Source organism: Lonchura striata, chromosome 4 (genome assembly GCF_050655825.1).
Source record: "Lonchura striata isolate lonStrDom1 chromosome 4, ASM5065582v1, whole genome shotgun sequence".
In the NCBI taxonomy this organism is placed as follows: Eukaryota; Metazoa; Chordata; class Aves; order Passeriformes; family Estrildidae; genus Lonchura; species Lonchura striata.
This window is the reverse complement of record NC_140706.1, coordinates 324399-342145: the sequence shown is the minus strand read 5'-3', so window position 1 is coordinate 342145 and position 17747 is coordinate 324399. Positions and strand designations below refer to the sequence as shown.

At 43.5% G+C, this 17747-nt stretch overlaps 1 protein-coding gene across 3 annotated transcripts in view; it reads right to left on the bottom strand.

The window, feature by feature from the left end:
• Positions 1-17747, bottom strand: part of ATRN (attractin) — a 143629-nt gene that overhangs the window by 20699 nt on the left and 105183 nt on the right. For 2 of the 3 annotated variants that reach the window (XM_077782656.2, XM_085577296.1), the window contains exon 26: positions 9560-9638. In XM_077782656.2, coding sequence (XP_077638782.2) covers positions 9560-9638 — 79 coding nt within the window. Of the gene's footprint in view, positions 1-9559; positions 9639-9661; positions 17576-17747 lie in introns of those variants that run through there. The other variant, XM_085577295.1, reaches the window with a different exon arrangement.

Genomic DNA, 17747 nt, shown 5'->3' with positions numbered 1-17747 from the left:
AACCCTGTAAAATTTTACTGCCATAAAAGGCATGTGGTAAAGTTTTCCTTAATTTTTGAAAGAAAAAAAGAAAGGGGGGGGGGGTGGGGAAGGCATTTTGAGCAGATTGTAGATACTGTCACGAAGCAAAAACCCAACAAATCCACACAAATGGAGGGCTCATAAGCAAACTTGTGTGTAACTCACACTTGGGAAAAAGGACACGAGGAGTGTTTGGGTATTTAAAGCACACCAGCAGATTGCAGACGAAAGCAAGTGTGAAACAGATTGCTGGGTTGTTGTTCCTGTAATTGTCCCCTTCAGCTATCGCAAAGTGCTTTGTTTAATGGCTATAAAATCAATGAACAAGCTGTCCTGATGAAGATGTCCAAGAGACTGACGAACTAAAAGCTATTAGTTCTTCAAAGGAAGTTATTTTACTAAAGAAAATGTGCAATTTGGCAACACGACTCCTATGAAGTCAAAAGTAGCTTTGAGAATATGGAATCACAGGATGGTTTGGAATGGAAGGGATCCCAAAGATTATCCAGTTCTACAGACAGAGACACCTCCCACTGTCCCAGGCTGGTCCAAACCCCAATGTCCAACCCGGCCCTGAACGATTTCAGGGATGGGAAAGACACAGCTGCTCTGGGCAACTGTGCCAGGGCCTGCCCACCCTCCCAGGGAACAATTCCTAATTCCCAAGATCCCATCCAGCACTGCCCTCTGGCAGTGGGAGCCATTCCCTGGCTCCTGTCCCTCTGTCCCTTGTCCCCAGTCCCTCTCCAGCTCTCCTGGAGCCCCTGCAGGGACTCTGAGCATTCCCTGGAATTTTCCCTTCTCCAGGGGAACATTCCCAGCTCTCCCAGCCTGGCTCCAGAGCAGAGGGGCTCCAGCCCTGGAGCAGCTCTGGGGCCTCCTCTGGGCTCTCTCCAGCAGCTCCACGTCCTCCGCTGTTGGCCCCAGGGCTGGGGCAGCTCTGCAGGTGGGCTCTCACCTGAGCATAAAAATGCCCAAACCAGAGGAAATCAGAGTCCTAGATGCAACCAAAGTAGCAAATGCCTAAGAGAACATCCTTTTCCTGACACCAGCTTCTGGTGCAGCACAAGTCAGGTTACAAAGTCTTCCCTAAAAATGAAGCACTAATTTTAGAAATAATTGTTCTTTTTACCCCAAGACTTGCACCATGCGTGTTTAACCCAGACATATATCTATCCTTCAGTATTTGTTTAGTGTGTCAAATTTTAATTAAAAGATTTTATGATGCTGTGAGAAAATGTGATTTTTCCCCAATCAAGAGGCTGAGCATGGTTTACAAGTCAGCAGCTGTTAACATCTAGATACTCCAGAACCTGCCTTTCCTTCATTCTTAACAATGGTCTTTCTGAGATTTCAAGTAATGAATCTCAATACTCTTTCAAGTAAATCCTGGTTTTCCAGAAGACATGATTAATAGGACAATGGAGGAATATTTTCAGTCACTTAGGCCCAAAGAGGATTTTAAAGACAAGGTGTTTGACAGCCTTACAAAGAAATCACATCAAAAAGCCTGTCCTAGAACACACCTCTGGCCTTCGATATGTATATAAATGGAAACTGTGAGAATGTGCACACCTTTCATTTGCATTGAGGGTGACTTTTTTTCCACAGTGCAGAATTATGGAATGGTTTGGGTTGGAAGACACCTTAAAGACCATCTTGTTCCACCCCCTGCTATGCTCTACCTTTCTCTTGGGGTGACTTTATGATGCTCATATCCCCATTCGTCTGCTTAGCCCAGAAGTGAGCTTTGCACCTCTAAGGCTGGTTCTGAGAGCGACAGGGGAGAGAAGAAGCACGAGTTTGTGTTCAGACACTGCACTCACTGCTCCACATTCCTGCTGCTGGACTGTGCTATGAGAGACTGAGGGAGCTGAGCTGCAGCACACGGAGGGATTGCTGAGTTTGTCTCTCTTTGGGAGATTGTTTGATATTGTTCATTCTTTGTGCTGGTGAATGCTTTGCCTGTTAAATAAACAGTTTTTTCTACTTTTCTCCAAAGAAATCTTTTCCCAAACCAGTTGAGGGAGGGGCTGCTTGAATTTCCCTTTGGAGGTTTTCTCCCAAATTTGCCCTAAACCAGGACAACCTTCCACTTGACCAAGCTGCTCCAAGCCCAGTCCAACCAGCCTGGAACCCTTAAAATAAAGTGATTCCTACCAGGAATATTTTTAATTCACACAATGAGTAATGGACAATCTAAAATAAAGAGTGTGTTACTGGTGGGAGAAAAACCTGCTGAGAAGGTGAGGAAAGCCTTGCCAGGCACTTGCAGGCTCTCTCAGAGAAGACAAACAGCTACTCAGGTTAGCAGGTTAATTGACTAATATAACCTATGGTGTGTTTCCTGACAGGAAAAGCCTGGACATTTTATTCCCACCATAAAGCAGCCACGAGGCTCTATATAACCATCCTGCTTACATCCATCTCAGCAAGTGCCCTGCAGACACTGCCTCATGAGCACAGGGCCCCGGCAGCTTTGGGGATGGGGCTCTGGTGTTTTCAGCCATAAAATAATGGTGGATTTTTCCAGAACAAAGTCACATATTCTGGATTTTATTTGCTCCTTCTGAAGAATGGCCTTAAAAACAAGCTTATCAAAACAGTGATCTAGAACTTGTAAGGAACTCCAGTATCTATATGAGCAATGTGACACCTTTTTTTTTTTTTTTTTTTTAAGAAGGAAAACAGCAAGAACTCAAGGAGGACAGTAGTGAAGTCCTGGCACAGGGTGCCCAGAGCAGCTCTGGCTGCCCCTGGATCCTTGGCAGTGTCCCAGACCAGGCTGGACACTGGGGTGGGAGCAGCCAGGGACAGTGGAAGGTGTGCCTGCCCATGGCAGGTAGGGGAACAAAATGAGCTTCCTGGCTCCATAGGAGAACCACTGTACATTACTTGGAGGTAACATATAGATCCTGCTATAAGAACATTTGCTTTATGTCATCATAACTTGGCAACCTTGGGGGAAAGGTTCAAAATAAAAGTTGGCATCAGCAAAAAATTAACATACAAGCCATAAATATTCCATGAAGATGAACCACAATTATCTCAACTAAGTGATTCAAAGTATTTAACTACAATTACACTAACTACCATATAAGTCAACAAACAAACAATTTTCTCTGATGCTTTCATCATCACTGAAAATTAAGTTTTTAAGCCCCTAGAGCAGTGCACATATTAATGTTAGCTAATTAGTTTTGTAACTGACTTTGCAGGCTATGTTGAAAGAGAAGAGGAGAGAATTAATGTTCAAATCCTTCTCAACAGGCATTTCCACACTTCAAAACTATAACAAACCAGCGAGCAAAGCTGCTGGGAAGTTGCCTCATGCTGAAATGACAGAAGATATTTAATTCAGGGCTGATTAAGATAAGCAAGTTATTCATCATAATCATGCCCAGTAGGAGGGCATAGAAATCCTGACCTTTAATAAGAAGAATGAGATCATTTTTAAAAGACCAGAAGGATCTAGTCCGTGCAGACTAAAATATACACCAATACGTGATAATTACACAATAGCACAATGAAGCTTTGAATGATCAGAGCTCTTCTGAAATAATTACACAATCTCTCCCTGATTTTTCCAAATAACTAAATTAGATACCTGTATAGGTGATGCCTACCATCAGAAAGAGACCTTGGAGTCTGAAATGAGAGCAGTTTCAATACACCAGTCGTGGCCTTTTTATAAATAAGGCTGAACTCTCCTAGAGCTGGGCTTGATAGAATCACAGAATCATGGAGTGGTTTGGGTTTGAAGGTACTAAAAACACATCCAGTTCCACCCCCTGCCAAACAGAAGGTTTGAACCAATGCGTTGGTATTCCAAGCATGATACTCAACTTCATCTTTGCTCAAGCTCCCACCAGTTTTTCTATGGGATATAAAACCAAATTAATTCTCTAGCACCAACTCCACTGAGGACTCTGTCACAAGAGCTCCGTGGTCTGCCCACGCCACGTCTGCGGCTGCCAGCCCCATCTGACCGTGTCCTGCACAGAGAGGCTGGGATCCAGCTGGCCAGCTGCAACTGGCCATCTGCAAGTCCCCCAGAGGAGCTGCCCTGGCCACAGAAGTGACAGGAGCATGTTCAAACAAAACCAGACCATCAATTTCCCCCCAAAGCAGGAATCTCTTGTCAGCACTAATATTTTGGGATGTTTTTCCTCTTCAAGGCATCTCTTATTTCTGCTGCAATTTCCTTCAGCTGGTGACCAAAGCCACATGGATCACTGCAGAGCACACAGTGTTTGTATTTCGGAAAAAGCCTCCTAGCACTATGAGCCGGTTCCCATTCATGGATTTTAAATTTAGGGAGAGCGGAAAGTTACGATTATTTGATCTGACCTCCTGCCTAGCAAGAGTCACTGAACTGCACTATGTGATTGACCTAGAAAAGGTCCTTCCAAAAGCACTGATTCTGTTTCTAAAAATATAAATTACTGGCATTGCCACTCTCACCATTAAAAACAGGAGAAAAACAGAACAGCTTTTGAGTTTTTTACCCCCAGTTGCAGACATTGGGTGTTACAGACTGGTTTGGTTTGGAAAGGACCTAACATTCATCTAGCTCCAATCCTCTGCATGGACAGGGACATACTGTTTAGACTTTTGGCTAATCCTTTAGAAGATCCTCATCCCATCATGAATCTTCTACAATTCTATATAAACCTTCTACCAAACTTTAAAAATTCTCTACAAATCCATTTCCCATATGACTCCTTTCCACAGCCACTGATTTGCATCACCAAACCTCAGTATGTTCTTCCTTGGAGAAAATGAGGAATTTGTGATTATTTAAACTCTTGCTTATCTTCCAGATAACAAATTAATCTTGCGGTGTTGCTCTCCACCATCTGCAACACCCAAAACATTGCTGAGAGTAGCGTGGACACAGTACTCCAATAACTGGTTACACCTGATAGTAACACTGAGTTCTTATTTTACTACTCATAAATGCAGGAAATGGAAATTTACATACAGCCTTTAAAACACCATGGCCAAAATTATTTCAGTCTATTGCCCTGGGAACAGCTATTCTGGGAAGCAAATCCACCTTGACTGCATAAAAAAAAGATACTCAGGTTCATGTTTCCCACTGTAATGAGTGATATTTTGCTCACCACGTGACTCGACCTCTTCAGTCACCTGCTGGCTGTGATTTTTCACTCCTCCAATTCTTGTTCTCCCTACAAACTACCCCAAAGCCAAGCTTAATATTTTCTTTTTGCTGACAGACACCAAATAGTGCTGTCAGTGCTACAGAACAAGAAGATCTATGTGGCAAATGACTGCTGGGAGCTTGGAGAATACACAAGTAAACCCTCCAAAGCACCTGGGACTGCCCAAATCTAGAAAAATTTGTTGCCAGGCCAAGTTTGATACCAAATCCTTTGGAGCAGATCCTGGTCCAAAACACCACTGAAGACTCTAAACAAAGACAAAGATCCTGAATTACAGTTAGTTGAAAATATTCCAAATCTAAAGCTTTTTCTTTGACCAAGGATGCCCTTAATCACAGCCTAAGAGAGAAGATCTAAGAGATGAATGAAATACTAAGGGATGAGAGCAAAAGGGGAAGAAAAGGAAGGCAGGGCAATAAATAACACATAACACAGATCCCTTTGCTGTAAAAAACACAGGAATCTGCTTGCCTTCGTGGCATTCTGTGTGCATGGATGCTAGAGCACAGGATGCCAGTGGAAATAGAAGCACAACTAAGTTCTGAATACACTTAGGAGGGAAAAAGGTTTCAGCAATGAGGTTGAGATAATTCCTGCAGTATCGAAGGATAATTCCTGCAGTAAATCAATACACAAACCCCCTCCTGAATAATTATGTGGCTTGCAGAGTAAACATATTCAGTCTTATACTTACACACCCTTGGCAAGAAAGGAGGCAAAATACACATCATTTTGTTAAGGGTGAAATGGAGCTCTAGACACCCAAATGTAGTTATGTCTGTAGGTGCTTGCTATTGATACTCCCGCCACATTCCAAAGAGGCACAGGGAGTGATCCAGCTGATCCTCCCCACCTCGGGTCAGCCACAGTCCCTTTGCTGGGAGGGAGCTATTCCTTGCTCCCAGTGAAGGAAACAAAGAAGACTGAGGGTGAAGAGGACTTGGATGTAAAAACAGAACAATAGGACAGAAAATTTCTGAGAGCAGATGAGCATATTCAAATTCTAACATCATGCTCATACTTTGTGCATTATTCTCTATTACCACTGTGATTACTTTAACATGTCATTTTCTACAGACAAGACAGAGAGGTTTCCTATCCCTATTTCCTAATGTCATTCACCTCATTCTAACCCTCCTACAAAAGCTGCCTTTTTATTTCTATTTTCCCTTTTTAAGATGTCTGAAGATAGTCAAACATGGGGCTCAATGGCAAGGGAATAAACACACAGTTTGCAATTCCATCTCCTGAATGCCTGATGCGACACAAATAATTCCGATTTTTACTTCAGGTCGAGTTTTACACTCTGCAAGGCCTGAACTTCAGCTCAGTGTTCCAAACTCATTTTCCTACAAGCCCATATCAGCCACGCTGTGCCTGCACACCCCACAGACCCTTCAGCCTGGAGGCTGAGAAGCACTGACAAGACACCTGCAAGCAGTTGGGCAGAGAGGTTCAGCTGAAATTCAGAAAAGGAAAGTCAGGAGAATCCTCAGTGTTCTACAAGATCCTGATGGAGACTTTGGACTGGCAGCATTCTGCCTTCTCTGTAAGGAGCAAAGCAAACATTGGTTTCAACCAATGATGCTGCTGTGTTCCATTAGCAGCCACAGCAAGCACAGCTGTCTGCCTTCTCCCAGCACATTCCCCATGCAATCCTGGCTGTGTAATTTTGACCACTGAACCTGGCAGCACACTCCTTTCCTGCCCTACACATATGTCAGAATAAGCCTCAGCCAGCAGCTTGTCACTGTCACTGCCATAAGGATTTGGGCAGCTGCAATGCTCCTGCTGGAAGCAGAAGGGATGGACAGCTGGGAATTACCTGCACATTCCATCATCTCTTACTGGCCTTGGGCTAAAATCAAACAAGCACAGAATTACTACACACAAGTTATTATAATGGCAAGTTACTACAGAGTTACTACAGACATGAGACTCAGGTGATTGTAACTTGACTACTGCTAAAAACACAGCCCAAAACAGAGAAAGATCTTCCTTCAGGGCTGCAGCATTTTATAGAATCATGGAACACTTTGGGTTGGAAGGGACCTTGAAGATCTTCTAGTTCCAACCCCTGCCATGGGCAGGGACACCTTCCACTATCCCAGAGTGCTCCAAGCCCTGTCCAACCTGGCCTGGGATGAAGCATTCATTGATCATTATTTAAAACTACTAGAGACCTTTGCTTGGGTTTACCAAGAATCAGTAAAAAAACCTCCACATTCAAGCTGTAAAATCATCTTAGATAACAAATTCTTGGGTGGCCTTTTGGTTCTGGAGAAAGTGTATTAATACATGTAATTATGGCACAAAGATTTTAAACTGTTTCCTCAAGATTTACAATATTTTTAACAGAAGATGAATGGAACAACAGAAATCCATTCATTACACTAGATAAAAAGAGAGAGGAAGATAAATAACAGCAAAAGACAGGAATGTGCCTGGAAAACACCACCCTGATGAACTGCCTGTCAAACAGCCACACATGTACATTGAATTTAGACTGAAACACGCCAATATGTTGCCAGTACTCCAGGGTTTGTTTGTTTGGGGTTTTTTTTGTTTGTTTGTTTTTTGTTTTTTGGTTTTTTTTTTTGTTCCTTAAAAGATGTATCAGACTGTAACTTAATTTATAGAGACATTTCTCACTTAAGGCCACCACTCAAATACTTCAACTCCAAAGCACAGTATTTACTTCTTGGTCTATATTCCTTATACATTCCTAGATAACATTTAACCCTCAGGAGCCACAAGGGATGTTATGCTGACTCCAGCTTACTTTCTTGCCAAGAAAGCAAGCGGGAAAAAAACAGCTGCCCTAGTAAAAATTTATCTACCTTCAGAGAATACAGAAAACCTCAAAGACTTCCATTATTTCCAAGATTAAGGGTTATCTGTTTGAAAAGCAATGATTATATTCTGCAGTGAGTTCTCCAGTAAGAGCAGAAACATCTGAAGCAGAAAGAGGAAGAAGAAGAGAAGAGTTATCAGACATCATCCTGCTTTATTACCAGAGAGGAGCTCCTCACATGGAATAAATTCATATTATTCACACCACTGCACTGCAAAGTACAACCAGCTACAGATTTCTGAAGATATGAAGGAAACAGGGACTTGCAAAGAATTCCAACAGCATAAAAATTAATCCTCCAAATCCTCTTGATCAACTCCTGTGTGGAGCAAACCACTCTTGAACACAACAGTGACATGGGTGGGTGTCTGCAGCTGCCAAGAGCTTCAGCCCAGCAGGACAGCTGGGAGGAAAACCTAGAGGAATGGGCAGATCTCACATGAAAATCCAAAGCAGGGGAGAAACACACCCCATTCCTCAGGAAATCTGGCCTCAGGTGATGACTTACAAGTAACTACATACAGAAAGGGCACATGGACTCGCTCAAATGATGTCTGGCTTCTCTCATTTTGCGCAGAAATAAACAGATTAACACAAGACCAAGCTCCTAAAAATAATTCCAGGTGCAGCCCAGCCCAGCCTCTGATAGCTACATATTCCATGCTCCTAGCACACCAAGAAAACCCAATGGGTGTGTGGGTGGCTGCCTGTGGCACCCAGGACTTCTCTAAAACACAACTTGTGTACGTGGGCATCTGTGCTGAAAATCAGGGACTGAGGACACGTTCTCTGTGCCACAACAACTGCCACCTCACCTTGGTCACCCTGAGTGCTTCAGTGGAACAGGAGATCAGGCTCCACTGAGAAGCAAGAAAAGAAAGTAGTGAACAAAAATAAATCAGAGATAAACAAGAAGGAACCAGATTTTGGGCATGTAAAGCACTAAGTTATTTGCATGATGCAAACACAAAAGCTATAAAGCTCATTTGGACCATGGGTAGGTGAAGAGGAAAAAAATTTGGTTCTAAAACATTTTGTAGGGGTAAGCCACTGGGGTGGCTTTCCCACCTTTTTCTTATACTCCTAATGTTCCAGGGCAGAAAAAAAATCAACCAACCAAAATATCTGAATAAGATTTAATTTGAAAATGGGGATTTGACTTCTTTTTTTAATGTATTACATAAGAGCTAATGTTTCTATTTCCTATTTTGAAACAGATATAAAGAATCTCCTCATTTATGTAAAAGTTCTGGGAATCCAGGATATTCACCCCTATTTTTTTGGTGCTTCACAGAAATTGCAGCAACAGGATACTAAAATAACATTATTTGTCACTGAAACTGTAATCAAAAATATGCTAAAGGCCTAAACAGCAGCATTATCTGAATTAGCTTAGCCTTCAATTTAAGGTTAATGTGATGCATATGTGAATAAATATGCATCTAGAGAGAACAACTATTAAAAAGTAATTTAAGGACAAACACTTTATCCCTCTCACCTCTCTCCGTCGTGATGCCCAGCAACTTTGTTTAATCTTCCAAACCACAGCTGCCACCAGGAGCAATGACAAGAAACAACTGGAAAGGAAAAAAATAGAAAATAATATTTTATTGCTCTTGTTCATAACACACTGGCAGCTGAAAAACTCTAGGAAATGCAAAGTTAAATGAAAATTTCATATATTAGAGATGCACTGAAGAAAGATAACCCAGCACAGTTCAGTGCTTCTGATGATACCCAGTGAGGAATGACACAGTTATTTTCATTATTTATATTGTTGTTTCAAAGTTCCTTATCTGACTTCCTTAAATGACAGCATGGCTGAAAGATTTAATCATATTTAAAAAGCTACTATTGCCTCTCTCTGGCGATATTTTAAGTGAGAGGATAACCACAAAAAAAAAAACCAAACAAAATGCAAACAAACAAACAAACAAAAAAAACAAAACAAACAAAAAAAACCCAAAACAAAACAAAAAAAAACAAAAACAAAAAAGAAAACTTGAAAGAAGTAGAGAAATGTGATTATTATTTCCTTTCCAAATTACAAAAGTAAGATACGGTGGAGAACAGGCAGGCTGTTGCAGAGCTACAGGCATTTCTCGATTTCCCCAAATCTGTATTGGTTTTCTTCATCAAAAGAGGGTGTGAAAAGGATGAACGAATATATCAATTTCTGGGGAAAATGCAGGGAAGCAGATATAATTAAAAAGAGTAATAATAATAATAATAATTATAATAATTACAATAATAACTGACTGTATTGACAGATATGATCTTATCACACTGAATACCTAATGAGCAACTTCAAGGCACTCAAGCTAAGATTAAACTCTGAGCCCCAGTGGAAGCCTCCTTCCTCAAGGACTGCACTGATGGGTTATAAAAACCTCTCCAAAGCCCTCCTGACATTTCAGCATGTATTGAGAGACAGGTTAAAGGAAGGTTTCCATGAAAAGAAGATTAATCAGAACAGGTGACTGACGTGCTCAGCTGCAGCACTCACAGTACCAAAGGCTCTCTGGGTGCTCCCACAGGCTGTCTCTCCAAGAGAGACCCTGCCCAGAACTGCGGGGATGTTCTCACGCTGCACCCTGCCAGGAGGGACAGCCAGGGGCTCTGCTCCCAGGGAACAGGGACAGGAGGAGAGGCTCAGGGTGGACACTGGGGAAATTCCTGCATAGGAAGGGGGGTCAGGCCTTGGAACTGCCCAGGGCAGGGCTGGAGTGCCCATCTCTGGGGGACGTCAAAGCCCTGCGGATGTGGCCCTTGGGGACATGGGGCAGTGGGAGCAGTGCTGGGGGAGGGCTTGAACTTACTGATCTCAGAGGGCTTTTCCAACCTAAATGATTCTGTGATACTATGATTTGGAAATGCTGAATTAAACATGAGGACAGACAGCAGGAACCATTCCCTGAGAAATGCAAAAGGTGAGGAGACAGTTCTTGTTGCCATATCACCATCTACAGACTACGTGATCTGAAAACTCCATGGATGGAGCACAGACACCCAAAGGCAGCCAGTCAGTGATGGGATTACATTTTTCAGGCCTAGATATGCACAGAAATATGCTTCACTATCATATAGCATGTAACATTAAAAAATGTTTGACTTGCATGGCCCTGGCACAGGGTGCCCAGAACAGCTGTGGCTGCTCCTGGATTCCTGGAGTGTCCCAGGCCAGGCTGGACACTGGGGCTGGAGCACCTGGGGCAGTGGGAGGTGTCCCTGCCCACAGGACTGGATGGGCTTTAAGGTCCCTTCCAACCCAAACCATTCCATAATCTGATGATTTCAGATGCAATTTATGTGCAATATAAGCTGCTGCCAAGGCTTATCTGTGTTTACCTCCTCAGTACACCTTTATTTGGGGAAACAAGATGGAAATCCAAAGGGCAGAAGAAAATGCCAGCAGTGCCAAAAATACCATTCATCTCAAGCACCTCTGATAAATTACCCATTTCAGAGGAGTTTCTCAGGAGGAGTTTCTCAGGAGGTCAGGCATATAGATGAACTTGCATTGTGTCACCCTCAGCCACAATGACAGTCAGTGAGGTCTCCACCTTTACATAACAACACGCTCCAGTCTCGTGTATCCATCAGACAGCTCCAGAAACACACACAGCAAATGGAAGAGACACATCAAAACATGCTTAACTGATGTAAGGATGGCCCTTTTTTAGGAAAAAAGTGACCTCAGCAATGAAAACTGTTGGACCCCTTATTTTGGGTCGATTTCACAGAATCACAGAACCTATGTTGGAAAAGACCTCTAAGATCATTGAGTCCAACCATTAACTCAGCACTGCCAAGGCCACCACTAAACCATGTCCTCAGATGCCACATTTTTGGTGGCACTGTAAATATGTCTCCCTTCATACTATTTACTCCCTTGCAGAAGAAAGCTAGAGTGGAGAACTAAGAGGATCACCTTTACTACTAAATCCCCTTTCCAAAATGCAACACTGCATAAGTCTGCATGTTCCAGAGTCCTTCACTGGCTTCTCTTTCCTGCCCATTTCTGGCACCACAGCCAAGACTTTCTTGAGAAAATACAGAGAGGAATTAACAATTAAAGACTAATAAAAACTTCTCCTAAAACGCTCACCACGGTACCGTTGTATTTCAAAGGAAGGGCACCATACATCTTTGTATTGTCACAAGGAGGCAGCAAATACCCACAAAAGCTATAAAATCACTAAGGAAATATATTTTCCCCCTTGAACTAACATCCCTTGGAAGCACTCGGGGAGAAATAAAAGGCAAAGCTTGCTGCAGTCCATCACCTGCTGGAAGAGCCCCAGGGGTAGAGCAAAGTCAAGATCTATTGTTGGGTGTACTCAGCCTAAACGATCCTGAAATAAGTTAAAAGACCTGAAGTGAGCATCAGTAGCTTTAAAGAAAGGTTTCTTCCAACTTTCTCTGGGAAAGCAACTTTGTAGCTATGGAAGCAGCAGAAAGAAGCAGCTGCCTGCAGAGAGAGAGGTGCTGGGAAATGGTTTGGAGCGGGAGCTGAGGCTAGCAGATCCTGGGTAGAGCTGTGCTCTGCCCTGCTCTCTCAACAGCTTCAGACACATCTCTGCCATGAATATCCACCTGCTTACAAATTACTTCCAAAACAAACATTTTCTGCAGCATTTGCTTTGCCCTCTCCTCTTTTTTTTCTCCAAAAGTAACAGGGAATGGCTCCCACTTGGAAAGGGGAGCTTGAGCTGGGATCTTGGCAAGGAATTCCTGGCTGGGAGGATGGGGAGGGCTGGGCTGGAATTCCCAGATTTGCTGTGGCTGCCCCTGGATCCCTGGAGTGCCCAAGGCCAGGTTGGACACTGGGGCTTGGGGCAGCCTGGCACAGTGGGAGGTGTCCCTGCCCATTGCAGGGGGTGCAACAAAGTGATATTTAAGTTTCCTTCCCACCCAAACCATACTGTATTTCTGTCAACTGTTGGATTTCCATTTTCCTATAGCCTGTGACACGTCCAATTTGAGATCAGTTAAATTTTTCGAACAGTACAAAAGGAAACCAGAAAACTCAGGTGTGGAAACAGGTTGGAAGGAAAAAGAACCATCAAGAACCACCTAACACCCTGGAGAGTTTTTCATCCCAGGTTAATTTGAACATTACTCCATTTCAGCCAGGTTTTACCAAGCAGAGCTTCCATTGGCTCACACAGTTATAAAAATTTGTGCTTACACAGCATAAATATTGCAATGCAAGGAGGAGATACATTTAAATTTTATGGACAATAGTCTATTTGGCAAATAGCTTTATTAATTCATTCTTAATTATTCATTAGATTATTTAACTACAATAAATGAGCAATGTGGTTATAAATAATCTCTCCTCAGTTGGCCTCAACACACATGAAACCTCAGCTGATCAGCCTTCAGGATACCACAGGGTATTCCCACAGTGACACAAAATCCTGAACTTAAACACACTGTCTGGTTTTATTCTGGACTTTAATCTCCTTTTCACCACAGAGAGAATAGTCTCTCCATTCCTGGTATCCTTAAAGCTTTTCAAACAAGTACACTTTCATTTTTAGACGTCTGGAAAACTCCATCAGCACTTTACTGTGAAGCATTCTCAGGAAGGGAGAAGAAAATCCATATGGTGTATTAGGGCCCAATTATTAAACCCTTGGGAAATGTTTATTCACATCAGAATTGCTTGTAAAAAATGGCAGCTTTAAACACCAAAATGTACAGCAGCCTCCCTGCTAATGTGCTTTAACATATACAAGTCACTTAATTTCAGAAAGCACTGCCACGATCACTAGAAACACAGCCCAAGTTATTTTGATGAATTAGAAGCTATTTAAGTGCTATTTACGAGTAAATTTTAATATGCTGGAGAGCTACAGGATACATTTTAAAATACTGGATGCATTAATCCTTGAAATAAATGGAACAAGTATACAACTATGTGGTTGGTTGGGCTCTGCTGAACAGCTGCCTACAGCCCACCAAGCCAGATTCCTGACCTCATCCTTCTGCTGAAGATGGCACAAGGCCCACCAAGCCACAGCTCACCTTAGTTATGGCAGAGGAGGGCACTGGAGGCAGGGAAGGGGCTGCAGTACAGGGGCATGGGTTAAACCCAGCTGGAAATGAAGCACTGCAAAGCCACTCAAGCCCTTGCTCTTCTCCCCCACCCTGGTGGCGTGGGGAGGAGAATCAGACATAAAATTTGTAGGTGGAGAGAAGAACAGTTTAGTAATGGAAAACAAAAGAAATACAATAAATAGCTAATAATAATAATGATATTAAAAAGAGGAACCAAAGAAACCAACCAAACAGCTGATGCACAATAAAACTGCTCAGCACCTCCTGACCAGTGCCAGCCCCCTTCCCAGGTCAGACTCTTGCAGGTAACTCCCTCAGTCTGTACACTGGGCATGATGCTCTGGGCTCTGGAATATCCATTTGGCCAGCTGGGGTCACCTGTCCCAGCTATGATCCTGCCCAGTCTGAGTAACTCCTCACTGGCAGAGCAAGATAAATAAAAAAACACCAACAAACTTTTGAGAAACACACACAACTTAGCAAACCCCAACAAGTGTATTATCAACATTATTCTAACTCTGAACCCAAAAGACAGCACTAGAACAGCTCCTGAGAAGAAATTCACTCTATCCCAGCCAAAACCAGGACAGCAGCAAGTCTGATGAGAAGAAGCTGAGGGAGCTGGGAAGGGGCTGGAGAGTTCCTGAGGGAGCTGGGAAGGGAATGGAGAGTTCCTGAGGGAGCTGGGAAGGGGCTGGAGAGTTCCTGAGGGAGCTGGGAAGGGAATGGAGAGTTCCTGAGGGAGCTGGGAAGGGGCTGGAGAATTCCCGAGGGAGCTGGGAAGGGAATGGAGAGTTCCTGAGGAGCTGAGAGGGCTCAGCCTGGAGCAAAGGAGGCTCAGGGGAACCTTGTGGCTCTGCACAGCTCCTGCCAGGAGGGGACAGCCAGGGGGATTTGGGATCTGTTCCCAGGGAACAGGGACAGGAGGAGAGGGAACGGCCTCAGGGGAGCCCCAGAGTGGCAACTGGGGAAATTCCTCATGGGAAGGGCAGGGGTGGAGTCCCCATCCCTGGAGGGATTTCAAACCCTGTGGCTGTGGCACTTGTGGACATGGGCAGTGGGGGCAGTGCTGGGGGAGTGCTTGAACTCGCTGATCTGAGGGCTTTTCCAACCTGAATGATCTTATGATTCTATTCCATGATTATGGAGGATGAAGTAAAGAGTGCTGAGAACATGGAAAGAAGGAAGTTTTGGATGCTGTACTGTTATCTTCTTCATTTTGTTAGAAATAACATGAAGATATTTCCAAGCTCTTCCATATTTAGTAATGCCATTTGTGCTGCAGTAAAAAATTATTTAATAAGCAACAAGAGTAAATAAAATATTTGCAGCATAACTACAGATATTAATTACTGCAGGAGGCCATTTCCACTTAATGAAAACACTGAGAAAATACATATAGTCAAGGAAAACAATATACGACATATAAAATCACCTGCCTGAGTCTTGTACTGAGCAAACAGTGCTCCTGCTCAAGTTTTGCTGAGGAACAAGTCCAATTATTTGTATCAAACTAAAGCTACACCATCTCCATTTGATATTCAGATCCTAATAGGGGCACATGACGTTTGATGTGCCACCACAAAAACACTGAGCCGGCAGCTTTTGTTTCAGTTGTGAAATAACAGCCATTTCTCTAACAATCATTGTAAGGCTTCGGTGGGACACGTTGGATCATGGAACCACACACTGCTTTGGGCTGTGTGCAGCTGCAACCACCCTGCCATGGGCAGCTACAGCTCTCACTAGACTGGAGCAGACAGTGGACTCCCTTAGAAGGATGTTTCAAAGACAGATAATGAAGACAAGACAAACAGCAGGCAAGAAACAAAATGAGCTGTGCATGTGAAAACCAGGAGAGAAGTGCAGTAGAAGACACCTGAGATATACGGTAAATCCATGTAGCAAAGCTCAGGATGAGGTCACAGAATAGAATCATGGAATGGTTTGGCTTGGAGAGACCTTAAAAGGCCATCTCATCCAACCCCTCTGCTGTGAGCAGGAACATCTTCAGCCAGGTCAGACTGTTCAGAGCCCTGTCCAGCCTGGAGTGGAATGTTTCAGTGATGGGGTATCCACCCCTTCTCTGGGAACCCTACTCCAGTGTCTCACCACCCTCATCATAATTTTTTTTTCCCTGGTTTAGTCTTAATAGATCCTCTTTCAATTTAGTCATCACCCTTTGTTCTATCACTACAGGTCCCATTTAAATATCCATACCCATTTCCTTTGAACCCCTTCTAAGGATGTAGAGATCCCAATAAGGTCTCTCAAGTGCTCTCTAGGCTGAAGGTTGAAGGGAAGAAAAGGAAAGGGGAAGAATGGAAGAAGGAAAGAGAAAGAAAAAGTGGGAAGGATTATGGGGCAGTAATATGTGCTTATGAGGCCACAAATATTTTTACATCTTCTGTACATAAAGGTATGCTGGTGATTAACGTCTGTGATAGGTGTGCTGGCAGACAGACTTTTTGGAAGTTAAGGAAGCACAGATACTAATAAAAAATGTTCACTAGAAATTGTCAAAATAGCTCAAACTATGTGCTGAAAGACAGCTGCACAATCTGTAAATTAAAGAGCTGTGTTATGAAAAGCAGAGAGGAGGAAAGGGAAAACCCAGTTTACTTACAATTCATTAGCTTTGCAAAGGTTAGCAATGGTTGGAATATGATTTCTCCTCTGGCTCGGATTATAATCAGAACTTCACAGTTCTACCCAACCTTTATCCACTGACATTTTCTTAGCTTAAAATAACACATTCATGTGTACAAATTAAGGGTCATACACAGCCCCCTGCCTGGCTTGATGCTGAACTCCAAGAATCATACAGCCCCTCTAAATGTGAGGCACAGCCCTCTGATCACAGTAGCCAGCTCCTAAATGAAATGAAAACCAGTTCTGTGTCCTGCTCCACACTGCCTGGTGCTGTTTGGATGCATGAGCAGGGTCCTGCTTTTCCATGCCCCTGTGCACCCCACAGGCAACCCAGCCAGTGCCTGGGACAACAAAACTCAGCAGTGCTAGAGTTTGGCAAGCTCACAGCCCTCTGTGAGGCCTGCACTGACCTAATTCATCTCAAAAGTAAGGAGTGAAACTGAAAACCCCCCCAGCTCCCTCTCAGGTGCTCCACACAGCTCAAGGCACAGATGATGCCTCCAGCTGCACAGCAGGAACGCACAGCTAGGACGGGCTTACAACCAAGTGGGGGAAGTGGCTTCAGAATACAGAAATGTGCCACAGCATCTCCAGCTCAGAAAGATTCCCCAAATTCATAGTCACAGAATGGTTCGGATTAGAAGTGATCTTAAAAATCACCTTGTTCCAGCCCCCCTGCCATGGCCAGGGACACTTTCCACTATCCCAGGCTGCTCCAAGCCCCATCCAACCTGGCCTTGGACACTTCCAGGGATCCAGGGGCAGCCACAGCTGCTCTGGGCAACTCGTGCATTTCCTGCAGAACAGCAAAATGAAGCAACACCCTTAAACGTGCAAACAGAAAGCCTCTAAACATCTAATTTCCAGAACAACATCTCTAGGTCTCCATTACACCTAAGAAATTGATACATATCCCAGTTTTTGAGTTTGGTGTTAACAATACCAACTGGTTTTAGGTTTTCGCAAAG